At 45.4% G+C, this 18649-nt stretch overlaps 1 protein-coding gene across 1 annotated transcript in view; it reads right to left on the bottom strand.

The window, feature by feature from the left end:
* Nucleotides 1-18649, bottom strand: part of RALGAPA2 (Ral GTPase activating protein catalytic subunit alpha 2) — a 99866-nt gene that overhangs the window by 56512 nt on the left and 24705 nt on the right. The window contains exons 12-23 of the mRNA XM_071547582.1: nucleotides 18008-18145; nucleotides 17487-17635; nucleotides 16996-17107; nucleotides 16552-16789; nucleotides 15864-16028; nucleotides 13117-13254; nucleotides 12520-12611; nucleotides 11616-11706; nucleotides 11301-11459; nucleotides 8389-8582; nucleotides 7802-7900; nucleotides 6620-6775 (exon numbers count right to left, since the gene is read on the bottom strand). Of these exons, the coding sequence (XP_071403683.1) occupies nucleotides 6620-6775; nucleotides 7802-7900; nucleotides 8389-8582; nucleotides 11301-11459; nucleotides 11616-11706; nucleotides 12520-12611; nucleotides 13117-13254; nucleotides 15864-16028; nucleotides 16552-16789; nucleotides 16996-17107; nucleotides 17487-17635; nucleotides 18008-18145 (1731 nt within the window). The remainder of the gene's footprint in view (nucleotides 1-6619; nucleotides 6776-7801; nucleotides 7901-8388; nucleotides 8583-11300; nucleotides 11460-11615; nucleotides 11707-12519; nucleotides 12612-13116; nucleotides 13255-15863; nucleotides 16029-16551; nucleotides 16790-16995; nucleotides 17108-17486; nucleotides 17636-18007; nucleotides 18146-18649) is intronic.

Genomic DNA, 18649 nt, shown 5'->3' with positions numbered 1-18649 from the left:
TTTGCTGTTAGGAGATACACCACTACTACTAAAAAAAGGAAAAGATAATTTTCCATAGGAAGAAACCATTGAAAAAAATACTTTGAAAAGCTACTGAGCCAATCCTCGACTTCCCTTTGCATTCCCAGCATGGGCTGCATGCTGTGATACACACACAGAGCTGCCCAGAGGCACCCACTGCCCCAGGGCCTGGACAGACACTCTCCGGGAGGCTGTTCCCCTGCCACGGCTCAGCTCAGGCATTCCAGCGTGCCTGGGATGGTCCCAGTGACTTCATCTAAACTAAGACAAGGCAGAATACATCCTGGCTATGGAATTGTCCTTCTGCTTGATGTGACTGCACCGAGAATGGCCAGAGCCACCCCAGGATGGAGCTCATCCTGCCAGGTTTTCTGCCCTTTCCCAATCTGCACACTTCCCAGCACAGCCCAGCTCGCAGTAAAACAAGATTTCAGGCAGTAATTCAGTAGCTTTGGGAACTTATCAGCAGAGCGGGGCTTGTGAGAACGCGAGGGAATGAGAACATCTGTGCTATCAGTGATACTGCAAAATCAGGTAACTCAAACAGAGCCCGGGCGCTTCCTGCCCTCCCAAGCGCGGGCCTGGAAATGTAAACTCTGGGCAGCAGCCCCAGCCTAGTCAATGAATCACTTTAATTGAATGCTGTGTACACAGCAACTGGAAAACACAAGCCATAAGAAAAACATATGGTGATGGCCATGGAAATTGGTTTACTCATTCTGCACAGTGTTGTTTCTTTACTTCTTTCATAATTGACCTTTAGAACGATAAATGTGTAAAATCATTTTTGTTTATTATGGCTCCAAACCTTTCAGCAATTACACAAAATGAAAATTTAAAAGGAAGTATTCATTCTGGAAGCATTTCCATTGTTTACATAATTGCACAGCTATAATTTAGTGTTCATGTTGTTAAAGAAAAGTGAAAAAAAGGACCATTACGGACTATTTCAATTCAAAATGATGCTCTGTAGTGTTAAAGCTGGGGAGGAGGGGAGAGGAGGAAGGGGCAATCACATGCATGTCCTCCTCAAATGCATTAACCCTATAAATGGCATCATATTTCAGTATAGGTTAATTCAGTAATCCAAATTATAAGGTCATAAACATCCACCGAGTAAGCAAAATAAATTTATGCAAGTTCACTGAAAGGTCAATTGCAAAAATATTCTTCACCTAATTTTTGTTCAAGCTTTTGCAGATTACAGGTGTAACCAAATAGCCTGCCAGCTGCCTGCCTCACGTTTCCAATTGTCCCTCAACAGGAACAACATGGATTTTTCACTGAAAGTTCACTCTGTTCCTCACTGAGAGGCACCTCATTAGTGGCTGAGATTTACAGCATGGGAAAGATTATTAATTTACACAAGACTTAAGTGGTAAATCCTCCCTTTTCCTTTTTTTAAAGGAAAAAATGCTTCCATTTACTTACTCCAAGTTTTCCTACCTGCCATCACATTTTAGGCAGGAGTGAACTTGTCAAATATTAAGTTCCAATAAAAATACAAGTACTTTGACCACCTGAGGAAGCCCAGGATTACCTAACCAGAAAACTCTGTTCCAAGGTGCCAGTTAACACCTGACCTCCAAACGAGCCACATTTGCTCAAGTCCCTCGAGGCTGGAAGGAAACAAAGGAAGTTTTCAAGTTTCTCCCCTTTCAAAGTGTGTTTGACACTTTCACAACGGAATTAAGGACTGAAAGAAGCATTTTGGTTCATGCACACAGCAGTTCTGAGCACGCACAGGGCACAGGGACAGAGCTGAGGGTGCCAAGACCATAGCACTGCCTCAGGTGTGGAGAGGACCTGCTGTCACCACACACCTCTCTCCCAAATGCCCGTGGCAGGACTCTCCAAACTCTGACAGACAGAACACCAACAACACAACAGGAATTTGGGTGGGATGGAGCAGCTTAGAAAGGGCTCACGTACTAAAGCCAAGCAAATAGAAAAGAACAGAACTACCCAAATGGTTCAGACAGCTCCTCCAACTGGCATGGCCTGGCTCCCCCTTGCTTCCAGTCAATCTGCCAGCGATTTTCTGCAGCACTTCCCCTGCCCTGGGTGAGCAGAGGGGGATGTGAGAGTTCCTGTGAGACCCTGGCATTTGGACTTTTGTTTGTCGCTACTGGAAACATGCTGTCTGTTAACACTTTTTCAAAGCACTCAAAGCACATAATGGGGGCACATAGGCAAATTTTCTACAGAAAATGAGATAGGGGGGTGGATTAAAAGAGGGAGAAAATCATGGTAGTCATTGGAAGGAAATTTCAAGAAGCTAAAATAGGGGAATTTAAGCCTTAATAGACTATATTATTTCCTTTTAAATGGCAGTCTGGGAAAGAACCTAAACAGCTTTATGGTTTCTCTGCAACTAAGGGTCCTCGTGTGCAATGCCATAAGGCAGAAATCCAGGCAAGAAGTCCCCATTCCATGGGGGACAAAGGCAAAGGCACTCATTTATTGTAGCTTCAGGAGGCTGCTGCCAGTCCCAGTGACGCCCTGCAAGCTGTACAGTGCTCCCCACTGATGAGCAACAACTGGGCAGAAAGATACAAAAGCCCACAAATACTTATTTAAATATCAGACCAATATTAATACAAACTAATTAATATGGCTTCTCCAGCAGCAGCTCTACTGAATATGTTTATTACAAATTAGCAATTTCCCACACCAAGAGCTCCAGTGTTTCTACATAAGCTCACACAGAGCTGCTGCAGCCTCCTTTCCACAATTACCAACAGTGCATTTTAAACAAATAAAGAGGCTTGTAGACATGTAACATCCACTAGTACATCACCATCCCCACTGACAGAGTAGTTCATCCACCCATCCTTTCACTGCTGAAGGGAATGGAGCTACAAACAAAGCTGTGAAGTGCCCTGGCTGCAGCCAGGCTGGGCTCTGGGAGCAGGCAGGCCTGCTGCCTGTGCTGACATTTAATCACCCAGGACATCTGCCAGCCCTGCTGGATTTGGGCTGGGTTTCTCTGCTTCCATATTTAAAGCTTGTTCTGCCCTTCACATCACTGCACTGAAAAAGCCACCACACAGTCTCCTTCCCTGGCTGTTCTTGTCCTCTCCACAGAGAAGCTCTGAAGCCTGTACCTTTTATTATGTTCCTTAAGTATGTAAGCACCCTTTTCCAAAGATACCCTGGCAAGTAAGTGTGACTGTACATTTATTACATTTATTTCTTAGAACTCACTTCCAAAGCCAGGGCTACAACTGACCCATTTACTCACTTTGCAGGTAACCTGTGCATGCTGGGTGACACCTCAGTGCTGGTGACAGGTGACACCAGGCACAGGCACAGGAGTGATGCTCATCCTCACAGCAGGTGAGACTGGCTAAAAAAAATGACACTGTACAGCTGAGGTTTGAAACTTGAAGAGATACTGAAGATCTGTCAACTCTTTCACACAGTCCCTACAAGGTAAGCAGCTCTCCTGCTCTGTGTTCTCTCAAACTAAGAGTGGAAATTTAGACAGAAATAAGACTGTCACAAAAATCCACAGAATTCTTAGGAGAAAACCACCAGCAACCTCAAAGGATTATTTAAGTACCAGAAGGACCAGACCCAAGGAATCACAATTATCTCAACAGCTGCTTTTCTGAGAAGGGGGCTGAGTAATGTCTGTAGCTTTTTGGATTGTGTTTGAGTACTTTTGTTCTTCAGCAAAAGGGAGGAAGCTGTGGAGCAAGGACATGCTTAGGGACTTCTTCGGGTGAACAAAGCAAAAATTACTGCTACAATAAGCAGCCAGTAGCAATAACAAAATACATTCCCTTTTCCAGTTCAGGCATTTGTAAAACATGTGTGTTGCAGTGTTAGACTTTGAGTTAATTTAAAGACATACTTGTTGTCCAAAGCAAAAGACACAGATAGCTCCAATCACTGGAATGGGAGCTTTCCAACCACCAGGCCCCCCTGGCAGTAGAAGGCAGCTATACCTACCCAAAATGCAACAGGCTATCCCAAGGCATACCCAAAAACCACACCCAGGAACAGTTCCTGATGTGCACTAATCCAGCTGAGGAACCAAAGCAGCTGTAGGTGAACAACCTCCACTGACCCCAAACGAGGCAGTGAACATGCAAACACTCTCCTTCATGCTGGAGGGAATGTTGTGAACCTCAGGGAGCTTCATTCATCTAAAACCAGGGCAAACCCCTGGCTGCCTCCAGCAGCAGAGCAATGCCCTGTGTGGGGCAGAGCAGGAGGGGGCACCACCCACAGATGTTCCCTTCTGACCTGGGGCCCCTCCATGCTGGAGGCAATCCCAGCGCCAGACCAGGCTCACAGTGATGCAATGGCTTCTCCACCTGCAGAGGTGATGCAACTCTTGCAGAGAATTGTTCACTTCTCCAGAGATATTTGTTGTTGGACACTTCCACATGGACAAATTAGCTGCAGCTCATTACCCTGCTGTCTCCTGTGCTGAGCTAATTGCTACATCCTGAGCTTGGAGTGCCACGGGAGCCTTCTATAAAATACACCCTCACACTGCTCTTTTCTTTGCCCCACGAGACCAGACTGCAAAGTCAGGCTGCACCTGCTGGGAATAACATTGCATTCATTTATAACATACTCAAAAATGGATTACTTTGTTTTTCTATCAATGCCAAAAGCTACACAATTCAGCAGAAATCTCCTACACTCAAGTCTTTAAGAGAGGAGTGAGAAGAGAAATAAATTTTAAAAGCCATTTCTGATACAAACCAAAATACTGAAAATCATATTCAGCTCAAAGAGGTTTCTGACTGTAATTTTTTAATTATGGAGACACCCAAGAACTCTTCTGAAGCAGCCAAGGTGATTTCCTGGAGCTGTCTGTGGTTTCTCACATAAATGCTAAAAGTTGGATTAGTGATTCATACAGAAGGAAAATTCCTCCATGAGACACCTCCTCCCCTTCCTTCTGTGGATTTTCCTTAAAAGTGAGAAATTTATGTCTGTGCTTGGTAAACAAAACCAATCTGTGCTAAAATATCTGCTCCCAAGTTTATTCTGGTTGGCACTAACTGAAATCCTGGAAACCATGCCAGGATCCATATTCCAGCTACGCTGTGCCCCAGAATTCTGTGCCCTTTTCTATAACAGGGCCCCACGAGTCTCAGCACCCAGTAGGCACAGAAATACAGGTGTGGTGCAAGGGTCCTGCCTCCTACTAACAGGCTGCTCCAAGGCACTGAGTTCACACCTCACCCAGCTCCACAGCGGAGGAAAACCAAACAGGAAGGTCAGTCACACACCAGTAAACCCGTGGTCAAGGGTGCCACCAAGAGGCAACACAGCAAACCCCAGCCAGGATGGAGAACAAAGAGCAGCAGCAAAATATCCAGGAAACCCTGGAGTGATGTGCAGTGGGAGCTGCCAAATATCCGGGAAACTCTGGGGTGATGTGCAGAGTGGGAGCTGCCAAATATCCGGGAAACTCTGGGGTGATGTGCAGAGTGGGAGCTGCCAAATATCCGGGAAACTCTGGGGTGATGTGCAGAGTGGGAGCTGCCAAATATCCGGGAAACTCTGGAGTGATGTGCAGGGTCGAGGCTGCCCCCACTGCTCCCTCTTCTCCAGCTTCTGGGTTGTACCTCTGTACAGTTTGGTGTGGTTTGTGTGAGAGGATTTATTGCTGTGGGGTTTTTAAATTCAGGGCCCAGCAGGTGTTACCAGTCTCTTGGAGGGACTGAGGGGACTCTGCTAGCTCTGGTGGGAGTGAGATGGAAGCAGATCTTTTGGTTCCTCTCAGGTGACACACTGAGTGTGCCAAAAAGAGGAGTTCCCCCCACACCTCCATTTTCCCCTGTTTGTGCTTTAGAAATTGCAGATACTGATGGGTTTTTTTCTGAGCTGCAACAGCAGCTGGGATTCCTGGGATTTTCCAGAAGAAAACCCTTTCCTTTCTATTCTTTATTTAAAAGCAAGGTTTTCCCAAACATTCTAATGTTTCAGGAAAGGAACTGAGGGACAAGACTCTCTCCTCCATCTCAGAAATAACCCAACCTATCTGATTTCCTAAACACATATCAGCAATAATTCCCAGAGTTTCCCAAGGGGTCCCTGTGCCCTTTGCTGCCATCCCTCTCACAGCTTCAGCCCTTGCTCTCACTCCTACAGCTATAAAAACATGAAAATGTTTGTAGATACTCTCTGTTTTATCTAAAGAGTATTTCTCATAGTTTTTAGGAGCACTGAGCTGTTTCTGTGGCCCAATAATCACCTGACAGCTCAACAGATTAAGTCTTTTCCTCACCTCACACTGAATACTTTATTCATCACGCCAACTCAGGGCATGGGGACCCGAAACAACACTTGTGCACAGAAGTAGAATGTTTTAGCAGCACCTCTTGGTTACAGTGGTACAATAACCTTTTGTCTCAGTGCTCCTTTCAGATTGGCACTAGCAGAAGAGAGCTGGGATGACTCTTCTAAATATTCCCTGAAGAAGTTGTCTTGAAAAGGGCAAGTCTGGAGGGGATGGCATTAGTTCTAATTCTGGTTCTGTTTGAGGCTGTCCTTGCACGCAATGGCACAGGGCATTCCAGAGCGGAGCCGAGAGCACCAATATGAAGTTGTTCATGACTAAAGCCCATACCTGGTCATCGCTGGTGAGGCCGAGGCGCATGACGAAGTAGAAGTGGAGCAGGAAGTCGGCATTGGGCAGCACATCCTGGCGCCGGGTCATCATGGCACAGAGCAGCCGGAACGCCTGCAGCTTGCCCTCCTTGTACTGGCCGGGCAGCGTGGCCGCCTGCACACACACAAACCACACACGGGTCAGGGGGCACACCTGCAGCTTGCCCTCCTGTACTGGCCGGGCAGTGTGGCCGCCTGCACACACACACACAGGTCAGGGGGCACACCTGCAGCTTGCCTTCCTTGTACTGGCCGGGCAGCGTGGCCGCCTGCACACACACACACACAAACCACACACGGGTCAGGGGGCACACCTGCAGCTTGCCCTCCTGTACTGGCCGGGCAGTGTGGCCACCTGCACACACACACACACAGGTAAGGGGGCACACCTGCAGCTTGCCCTCCTTGTACTGGCCGGGCAGCGTGGCTGCCTGCACACACACACACACACACAGGTCAGGGGGCACACCTGCAGCTTGCCCTCCTTGTACTGGCCGGGCAGCGTGGCCGCCTGCACACACACACACCACACACACACGGGTCAGGGGGCACACCTGCAGCTTGCCCTCCTTGTACTGGCCGGGCAGCGTGGCCGCCTGCACACACACACACCACACACACACGGGTCAGGGGGCACACCTGCAGCTTGCCCTCCTGTACTGGCCGGGCAGTGTGGCCACCTGCACACACACACACACACAGGTCAGGGGGCACACCTGCAGCTTGCCCTCCTGTACTGGCCGGGCAGTGTGACCGCCTGCACACACACACCACACACGAGTCAGGGGGCACACCTGCAGCTTGCCCTCCTGTACTGGCCGGGCAGTGTGGCTGCCTGCACACACACACACGGGTCAGGGGGCACACCTGCAGCTTGCCCTCCTTGTACTGGCCAGGCAGTGTGGCTGCCTGCACACACACCCCCCAAACACGGGTCAGCCCCGCTCCCCACAGCCAGCACAGCTGCACCCCCAGCTCTCTGCAAGGCTGCTCTGGGTCTGTACTGACAGGTACCCAGGCCCAAACAGACTCTTGGAGGGCGTTTGCTGTCTTAGCCAGCAGCGGTTGTAAACATTAAAAATAAGGCGACTAAACACACCCCAGAAAACACTCATGTGTGAGAATTTTAGAACTGACTTACCTTGAACAACCATGATGCAAATATCCTGAGAGGAGGGATTAGGACGGGAGGAGAGGGAGTCGACTGATTGTCCACACTGATAGCCAGGTTGTCCCTTATCTGATGGTTTTAAAAGGAGAGTGTTAACAGAACTGACAGCTTATTTTTCCAGTGCTCTTTATTTCAATACTATTACTTTTAAATCCTATTTTATGTATGTTCAGGCACCACACTCTGCACCATACAGAGTTCCTACTTCAATCAAAGCTGGAAAGCTTTGCTATGGTGCTGCTCACTGGCTGAAGCAAGACCAGTTTGGGTCACACCACGGGCCTTTACACAAGTACCAGCATCTGTTCTATACTTCTATTTTCTTTACTACTCTTTCTTCACCCCATTTAAATTCTCTTGTCACTGGACAGGACAGGATCATTCTCTACTAGGGGTAGGTACTGGAAACCAAACAGGACCAGTTTCATCAGTTTATGACAGAACCCTCCCATGACACACTAATGCTCCAGATGCTAACATTGAATCATACTTAATATTTATTAATCATTTTTACAACAAAAGAAAAGTCATTAGCATTACCTGTAAGCATCACATACCTTTGCAAGTTTATACCACAGCTCATAGAGGTACCCAAAAACTTTTGCATGGATTTTAGGTGACTGTATATTGTTCACATCTCCAAGAATTCCCAAGATCCTCCTCCATAAAACAGCAGCAGAATCAGGATGCCAACCAATAAGGCTTCCACCAGCAATTATACTGCAGTCATCAGCAAGGAATTCACTACTGTCTGTAAATGTAAAATGTCCAGTTTCCATGAATTAGAAATGCAGTGTAAGCACAGTCAATAAACAGGAACATTAGTCCTTCTAACCATCTTTATGTCAAAACAGTTCCTTCCCTCAGACCCCCTTCACGGCTCATTGAAATTAGAACATGGCAGAAAGGGGAGGCAGAGGGGCTTCACATCACAGGCACAGAGCAGGCAGTTCCACAGCAGACTGTCCACACCCCGGGGGTTCTCAGCAGGGAGGCAAGCGCAGGTCAGTGGAGCATTTGCTTGCCTTGGGAGATGTATTCAATCAATAACTGGCTTTTATTTCTATTGCTAAAAGGCCTTTCTCTTTTAAGATCACACAGTACAGGACAACCTGGAAGTGCAACTGAACAAAGAATAAAAACATATGGAGGAGGAGTCAGAAGGAATGTGCTCAGGCTACACCACTCACAGAGCAGCTCCTGAGACAGCAGTGTGCCCACGGAGATGGAGAACACTGCCAGGATGAGGGAATTTAGTTCCTAAACAGAAAGAAACCAGTCCCATACTGAGGAGCATGTTTTACTGACAGGAGCTGGCAGCTGCTTTCCTGACAGAGCAGAGCCTGCCCACAGGCAGGAGCACACCTGTGCTCCAGGTGTCCTGCAGCAGCCAAGGTGTGGGGGAAGTATCAGGAAACTCTACACAGGCAGAAGGAAATAGCTCATGTGCTCCCAGGACCCAGGGATGGTTAGCAAAACAGGAGCCATTCTAGATGGTTTTGTGTTTGCTTGAATTTATTTTGGAAAACAACTTTGGGATTTTTTTTATTGTAGCATTATGAAACCATAAAGTGCTAAAATAGATGTTATTTATTAAGCACATTAGAATCATCTTCCACAGATCTGTCCTCAGGGAAATGGCACCTCTGCTGTCTGTGGTGGTTGCTCTGCCTTACACCATTGGGTTTCCACAGCAAAGCAAAGTTGTGCGACTTGGGTGAGAAGCAGGAACGCAGTAGAGGGCACTTGGGCTCTGCTGGGCAATGATACATCTGTTACTCCACCTCTCCTTCCAGCCTACATTACGTTTCAGGTTACTGTATGTAATTCTTTCTCTTTGTATCCTTACAATGAAAACAGTGAATTTATCACACAAGATCATCCTTACCAAGGGCAGCATTACCTGCTGCCTGCTTTACAACAGCACTCTGAGCTGCTGTGCCAGGTGTGGTGGTTCATTAAATCATTTGCATTTCAAAGAAAAAGTGAATATGAAAAAATATCCTTGAAACTTTTTCTGTTAGCAAACCAGCCTGTAAGATATCCCTGCTACTGCATTAATTCCTGAAATAGCATCTCTGACTCACATTACGAGATGAAAGGGACATTTACAAATGGCAAAGAATAAACCAGTTATTTCCTATCGGTGAAAAAATAGAGTAAGAAATTTCCTTAGACCATTCTGCTATGAAATATAACCCATTAATGTAAAATATCAATTAGTGTATTGTACTTGAACACTGAGGCAGGCCAGGAGAGAAGGAGTGACCAGTCCTGCCCCAGCAGGGCAGCAGCAATCTGACACAGGGAGCACCATTCTCAGCTGGGTGATGGTTTTCTGCATCACCATTTACTGGCAGTTTCAGTTGGATGATCCAAATTCCTTCAACTGTGGGTGTGCAAAACTCATTTCTGAAGGAAGATGTGAAGATTATGAAAGTTTTTTGAATTATGAAGGTTTTGAAGCTGCAGGAAGGCCTAGGGTAGAGTGGTACCTCCTTGTACAGCTGGGAACAGTGAAAGATAATTAAAACTGTGAGAAAACGGGCAAGATAACTAAAATAAAGTGAGATGAGATTTGAGAGAAGGAAGCTATAGGAATAGAATGTGTGCAGATAATTTCTCATGAACCAAAAGGTACATCTAGTCAGTGAGTAACACCCAATTAGTAGCTGTAATAAAGTCAATATGGACACTGTCATAAACCTATGAGAACTGACCATGGGTGAGATTTAGGATATACATACAGGGTAACTTGTAGTTTGTAAGTGCTTTTTAGTTTCTTTGTTCTTTAGCTTTTTCACAAACACACAGACTATTCTGAGTTGGAAGGGACCCACAAGGATCATCAAGTCCAACTCTTAAGTCAAGGGCCCACAGAGGGGATTGAACCCATGACCTTGGCATTATTACAACCAAGTTTTTAACCAACTGAGCTAATCTCAGAGTATTTTCTTCTTGATTTTCTTTCTTTAAGTATGTTATACGTAGTTTAATAAATCAGCTTGTGTGTGACACCTGCCACCTGCGTCCCTTTGTCTGCCATGACAGGAAGATGGCAAGGGGCACTTGGTGACACAGCCCCAAGGAAACACCCCATTTCTGAGCCAGCTGAGCAGGATACCCCCTGTGCTCTGCAGGGCACAGTACCTGTGAGGGCAGGGGGCTCCGAGGGGCAGTGCCATCCACGCAGGACACCCCTGGGCTGCTGTGCCAAGCCCACACAGGGATTAGGACAGGGCACAGTACCTGTGAAGGCAGCAGGCTCCAAGGGGCTGAGCTGCAGCCAGCATGGGGCAGTGCCATCCACACAGGACATGCCTGGGATGCAGTGCCAAGCCCACACAGGGATTAGGACAGGGCACAGTACCTGTGAGGGCAGCAGGCTCCGAGGGGCAGTGCCATCCACACAGGACACCCCTGGGCTGCTGTGCCAAGCCCACACAGGGATTAGGACAGGGCACAGTACCTGTGAGGGCAGCAGGCTCTGAGGGGCTGAGCTGCAGCCAGCGTGGGGCAGTGCCATCCACACACACCTCCGGGGCCGCTCCGGGCTCGGGCTCGTCCTCGGGCGCCTGCCAGGGCAGCAGCGCAATGTCCACGTCGGTGTCGCTGCTGACGCTCTCACCTGCACAGCACAGAGCACAGCACAAACAGGGCTCAGGGCCCACACCAGCACAGCACCACAAGCACCAACAGCACCTCATCTCTCTGGAACAGCACAAAACTGTGGCGTTGAGTTCAACTGCTACACTTCAGAAAAACACTGTTTCTTGGAACTCACTTTTTTCTCTGTCCCTGTAATTTCCATGGGATGGCAGAAAGTCTGCCTTCAGATCTAATTCAGCTGTGCTACTGCTCCTTCGCATTAGCACCTGCAGAGAAGAAAAATTCATCTCAGCTTGTTACAGTTTTGAGAACTACATCATTAGAAATTAATTACAACTCAGCCAAGATATCCTCGTGAATATTCAGACTACCCAAGTGTCTGTAGGTGTCTCTAGGAAAACATCACACTTTACATTTCAGTCTTTATCCTCCCTTTCTTCACCTCAGTTTTCACACTAACAAGCAAGACTTTTTACTTAAGTTTTTCAACACATCTGAAATAATTCAAAGGTTTGTAAAGTGCCAAAAAACCATTCAGCTTTCATATTTCAAAGGTGATCAGCCTGAATCATTTATTGTTCTGACTGCTCATTCAAAAGTTGCCATTAAAAATGTATGAAGTTTGCCTGTCCTAATGTCAGCTCCTACAAACATCTGCCATGCACGGCTGGTGATAAGACTGAGCTGAAGAAGAGCATTTTCCCCAGTACTTTAAACTATCAAACATTTATTTCAGTGTACTGTAGCTCCATAATAGCCATGAATTATTTATATCTTAAAAGTTATGAACTTTTTGTTGATGTTTAATATTTTAAAAAGGCACACAAGTCTTGTGTAAGACTAGACCAGAGACAACTCCATAAACCTGCAGAAGCAGCTGAGGGGATCAGGAGACACAAACCCATCACACTGAGCAGTACAAGAAACAGCTACAGCTCAGTGCCACACTCCAGGCCAGAAATGTCATTAGTGATTTCTCACACCTTTACTTGCTAGAGTTCCTAAATGCTAAAAGGCATCTGATTAGAAATAAAACATTGTTAAAGTCTTATCAATAATCACTTCCTGGTTTGCCTTACTTGCTCAGCTTCATCCTCCTTTGTATGTCCCTTATTTTCCTGGACTGATTTGGAGTCTGAAATTGAATTATGAGAATTTCCAGACTTTTTACCTAGAAATTGTAGAAAGTAAAGAATTACAGACACCTGTAGGGCTAAAGTACAAAGCAAGCCATATACAGATTTCAGTGTCCTTTACATGTCTCATATTTAAAGCTAAGGGAGACAATTCAACACTCATATGGGATACAAGATGTTTTGAAAAACCCTTCAGAAGTGCCACAGACTTACACAAGAGGAACAGAACTTGACCTGCAGTTTGAACACACAATTTAAATGCAGGTCAGGTGAAAAAGTTAAAGAGTTAAAAACAAAATGCACACATTCCAAGTTTCATTTTTAGCCTCCCTGCTTTATAAAGGGTCATGTCTTGCAGTTGCGGTCTTGAATTTCTAAGTTTTTTAAACAAGATACCAACTATATATTTACTAAGAAAATAAGATAAAAACATTTTAGAGGAGAGCTAGAAACCAAAATAAGAGCAGCATTTATGAAGTTGAACAAGTCTCAACTTTTTCTCTTCAATAGTACAGTACTGCTGTATTTTACCAAAATTACCTTGAAAAAAATCAGATGGAATCTGATCTGCAATGTCTGATGTGCTGCTGCTTCGAGTCAGCTGCTGCTCTTGGTCTGCAAACAGGCCCACAGCTTCTGCTCCTTCTGAATTTTCCAGCTGTTGAGATTCTTCAACTTCTGCCGATTTAATTAAAACACAAAACATTTGTAGGAGCTTAGGATTATACACATTTACAGTGTGAACTCCTTGCCTAAGAAAGCTCTATGAAATAATCACCTTTGTGAATATTTAAAATACCCAAGTTACAATTTTTAATTTAAGGTTTATAAAGTATCCTTAAGAAAGTTGGATGGTTTAGAGAGAGATGCACAAGCAGTGCGAGCAGTAAAAAGTCCAGAAAGGACAGAAATTACTTTGGGGGTTCACAGGAGGAAGGGAGAGTGTCTCATGAACCAAGCTGGGCTTTTCAGTGCTGGAGACCCAAACTGGTCCCTGCTCTTTCTGGAAGCAGCAGAGGCAGCAAACCCCCTGTAAATGCAGCGTGAACAGGAGGTGGCTGAGCTCCCTGACTTGGCCTTCAGGAGGGGAAGGGGAGAATGAAAAAAGGCAACAACTCAGAGTGCAAAAAGCTCTGAGCTCCATGTGACTAAGGTTCAGTTTGTGAGGACAAACCCAGTCATGCAGCTTTTGGTTTTGCTCTAACTGCAGATGAGAAACAAAAAGGAGAGAGGGGCATGAAAATTTCAATGAGAAAGTAACCTTGCATGCTGGGGAAGGAGCAACAGGAACTCCTGGAACTAGGCAGCAACACAGTGCTTTTAGAAATGCATTTCCCTTGGTATTAAGGGGAAAAAAACCACCCAAAACCCAGTAACACTCAGGATCAAGTGTGCTCCCATCCAGCAGTGTGCAAGGTTAAACACTGCTTTACTACTTAATAAACATTGCAGGTGTTTCAGAAAGTTCTCACAGGCACATGCACAAACCCAACATTTCTGGTATTTACTGACCTTAGAGCATCACTGTTGACTTGAAATGAATTACAGAAAGCAATAAATTAAAGCAATCAATGCACTTTAGTAGCTGGAATTGCCTTCAGTGCTTCCACTCGAAATAACTTGAGATGAAAACACTCCAAACATATTCCACAGAGCAGGAATCCCTACAGAGCCATAAAGCACCACATACAAAACTCTCCTCCTCTTTCCACTGCAGGTTGTGCCTCTGGGCAGGAGTCAGAAATCCCTTCCAGGAAGTGAAATCTGGGACATTTTGCTTTAGTTACCAAGGAATATGAATCTAATTGCAATTGATGGGTAAACTTTAACATTAAAATGAACAAAACCTGGATTGCTTGCAGAACAAACATTCTGAGAAGAATCAACTGGATAGAAAGGGAACAGACAGACAGCAGTTTAAAAATATAAAGAACACCGATATAAAAGATGACTTTAAAGTACAGTACCTGACAGTCTGTGAGAGCAAGAAGTGTAAGAGATACCAGGGAAGAGAGAGCTCACAGTGTGAAGCAGAAGAGGTACACTTTTAGTAGCTGGCAAAGCCTCATACAGATGGACACAGTTGCTGATAGACTGGCTTCGCTTAGCTTCCAGGGAAAAACAAAGCAATAATTATGTCAGACAAAAGAACGAGATATTTGGGTTCTAAATGTCAAACACAATGCTTGGGGATAAAAAACCCCAGCAGCTTTTCCCATAAGATAGAAGGTAATATGTGCAACTGCATCTCTCACACTGAAAGGGCAATAACCAGGGATTTCTGAATCACAGCACATGTGGAAGCCTTTAATGGGAACACACACAACTAGGAAAAGTTCTGGATCAACACTTCCAAGTTCTCCCTACTGCTCTGGAAGGACATCAAAGGGAGAAATGATGCAGCAGCAGAGAGAATCCTCCACTGGAACACAAACAGGGACTTGCTGAATTTAGAAATAAACCTCAAAAGAATGAACTGACTCCATTGCTGAAGTGTTCTGTGGTCCAGGATGAAGGCTCTGGCTTAGTGATGGAGCCTGTAGCCACAAACCACACTGAATGTCCCCCAGTTCTTCTGGTAAGGATCACAACCAGCCTGTTTGGAATCAGGGAGGGAGCTGTGCAGCCAAACAGCTCCTGCTCAAGGCAGGGAATTTCTGTGGAGAGCTTGGACCCACAGCCCAGTGAACTGGCACACACAAACATGCTCCCAGGAGACAAAGCCAGGCCAGGTTTGGGCTGCTGAGATGTTGAACAGACTTAGATCTGGCCCATCTCTGGGGTCTCAGACACTCCCCCAGCATTCCTTATTCCAGTCTCCCTTCTCCTGCTTTCCTCTTTCCAGAAGTAAATATGAGAGAAAAATCTCATCATGCTAAGAAAAAGAGAGAAAATAAAGCAACTATGAAAGGATAAAATTGTTTATTAAATACCTGGTTTACCTTGTGTTCCCAAGAAATAGCTGTATCAATAACCATTATGTGACTGATGGCAACAAATGCTTTCTTATGAATTGATAAAAACACCCATGTACTTCTTTACAAAAACCCCTAATGTGCACAGGCCTAACTTTCAATTGAATGTCCTGCAGCTGAAAACTTGGATTTAGAATTTCCCCAAAACACTTTGACTCCACGATTCACACTGGCCAAGACATGCAGACTGAGGCACACAGCACCTCTGTTTGGCAAGTTAAATATTAAGTTGCTTTTGGCAACAGCCACTCCTCAAAGGCAGATACACAACTTGAGTGTTAGGGTGCAAGAACACTGAGCTATGATCCAAACCTGTTGCTCTCTGACGAACAATATTTCGGGCTTTCTCAACTCCTGGGGCCCCAGAGGTTGTAGCACTTCTGAATCTCATCGGCTCCACGACTTCAGGATGACTCTTCCAGCTTAATGAAAAGGACCTTCCCACTACTGCTGTCTTCTGAGGCTCTAAAATGCCACCTTAGGACAAAACACAAAATTCTCTGGCACTGGATGATTTGGCATGTATTTTTGCTGAGGTATGAATGGACTCAGACTCAACAAATACGAATACTTTAAATAACACAGATGAATTTTTAGTATTAATAAAAACCAACTGGTACGTCAACTGTGTGCCTCAATTCCAAGGTGGCAGGTAAATGCAGCCAAAATACTCCAAATTTTAATAAAAACACATGAAAAGGAGTTTTTACAGAGATGCCTGTGCCATTACACAGCACAGGAAACCACATTTCAGTTCTGCTGCACAGAGAACACTGACTGTAAGCACATCCTCAAACCTGTCAAACAGACATCCATCTTCTCTTGACCCCCCCCAGCTACCTCCCTGCCAATGAAGGGTGAGAATACAGAAATAATCATACTTCATATTTGATTAAGGAGGTTCTTATGATAAAGTACTATTTAATGTTAGATTATATGAATTTTTAAAATTAAATATTTCACTTGTTTGATACAAGAAGAACTGAGTCCACAGACTAACCTTTCCCTCTCTGCTTTTTTTCCTTCTGTTCACTGAGCTTGTCCAGGGGCAGGTTTGTCATTTCCACCCCGTACACGGTCCTGGCCAGCACTGCTGTCAGGGAGTCCATGATGTTGGCCCACTCTGTGATGAGCTCCTCCCAGTCTGTCAGGGAGGACAGGACGCTGAGCAGTTCGTCCCACAGCTCCCGAGAGATGTACACGCTCAGGTTTGCTCTGACCCAAGCCACAATGAGCGTCTGAGGGAAAGGACACAAGGGGCCTTTCAGGCAGGGCTCACACGATGAATTCAGCACACAATTTACAAAAGAATTACTTGCAAAACAGGAAAAAATCCTCTTTCCCAGTAATACAAGCAGATTTCATAGCACTGTGCAGTAGCACTTAGCTAAAACTATGGCAGTCTTGATGAGCAAACCAAACCCAACCAATGCCCCTGACTTACTCGGAACAGCAGCCCAGCCATACTCTGGGCAAACATGTCCTTCATCTGGTTTTCTTTGGGCTTCCCCATCACAGCTTCTGTTATTCTGAGGAGTATCTGCAGCATCTGTTCCCTGGTTCCAAAACAGAATTGCACATTTGTTCACATGTTCTGTTAACTGTGCTTGTTCATTAATTCTCCAGCCAGCCTTATTTACTGAGAATGTGGTCATGCTTCGGACTTCACAGATCATTTACAAAATAACCACAGGTATGGGTTGTGGGCTGTAAAAAGCTCATTTTTGAGGTGAAGTCAGGAATGGAAATACCAGCCAGAACCTTGAAGTGAAGCAGTACAATGATACAGGTTCTGCAATCTCCCAAACCAACTCAGAGGCAAAGCCACAAATGTAAGGTCTGCCCCTGAGAAAGCCAGTGTGTTCCCTACCCAGTAACTCTCCCAGGAAGTTTAAATGTTGAATTTTCTTCTAAATGATGCCACATGAAGCTTACCAAGTCTTCTTATTCATTGGCAGTTCCATTATCATGCGCCTGAAGATGCTGAGAACAGCTTTGCAAGCATCAACTTGCTCCTTCAGCAGCACTGGGACCTCAGTGCACGGCTCCAGCAGGAAAACATTTGCAGAGTTTGTCAGGAACACCTTCAACAGAGGCATGGACACTCCATTTACACAGTGTCAGCAATGAAAACAGCCAAGACTTACAATAAAACAGTTGTCCTCCTCCAGTTAAACTTTCTTTCCTTAGAGAAGTCCCATGTTTTGCCCATCACTTTGTTATTCTGCATCATTCCAGGAAGGAGCCAGGTGACTTCAGACCCACCAAGGCACACAGGGTTCAGCGTGGCACTTGTGGGTGTCTTCTCTTTGGGCAAGAGGACACTACCCCAGCCACTCATTTGCCATTATATGCTTGAACAACTCTTTTCTTTCCTCTCAGACTCTAAGGTAATTTGTAATGTGAGTTACATGACCAGGTAAGTCACAGCCATGCCCCCTTCCCACAGCCCACACCTGCAACGCAGCCTGAGCACCAGCTTTAACATCTCTGTCCTCATCTTCCAGCACGCAGCCCCTGCTGACAGCACTGGTGAAGGAGTACGTCCTGCCCCAGCTGGAGGAGCGCTTGTGCCCGGAGTGCTCCGAAGAAAGCTGCCACAGACACAGCCTGGTTAGTCACACAGCACAAAGGAACCTGTCCGTGGTGATCAAAACCATTTAAAAGGTCAACAGCAAAAAAGGGACAACTGTCATGGGCTAGATTTTTAATTTCTGAACAAACAGGCTGCAGATGGAACTTAAAGCCTCATAAAAGTTTAAGAAGGTATGTTGTTCACAGTATTTTACACCACATTTTGGTAGTCGCTGATCACAGTAACATTTGAATTTAAGTCTGGCAAAACTATAAATCCTCCAAAAAATAAACTGCTGAAACACTTGTAATCCTCTTCATGATTTATAACTCAAACCTCTTCCACAGTACAACAAAACTTCCCTTCAGCGTCAATACTGTCAAAGAACTTTTACTGATATTTCAAAACAGGGTGTTAAAAAGATGACACACAGAAATTGTATCTACACTTTACTTGCCTGGATTAAGGTGTTTGATTGCAAACATTTCATCCAGTAATACAAATGAGTACATATTGTCAAATG

Source organism: Pithys albifrons, chromosome 2, assembly GCF_047495875.1.
Source record: "Pithys albifrons albifrons isolate INPA30051 chromosome 2, PitAlb_v1, whole genome shotgun sequence".
In the NCBI taxonomy this organism is placed as follows: domain Eukaryota; kingdom Metazoa; phylum Chordata; class Aves; order Passeriformes; family Thamnophilidae; genus Pithys; species Pithys albifrons.
This window is presented reverse-complemented; position numbering and strand designations above follow the sequence as displayed.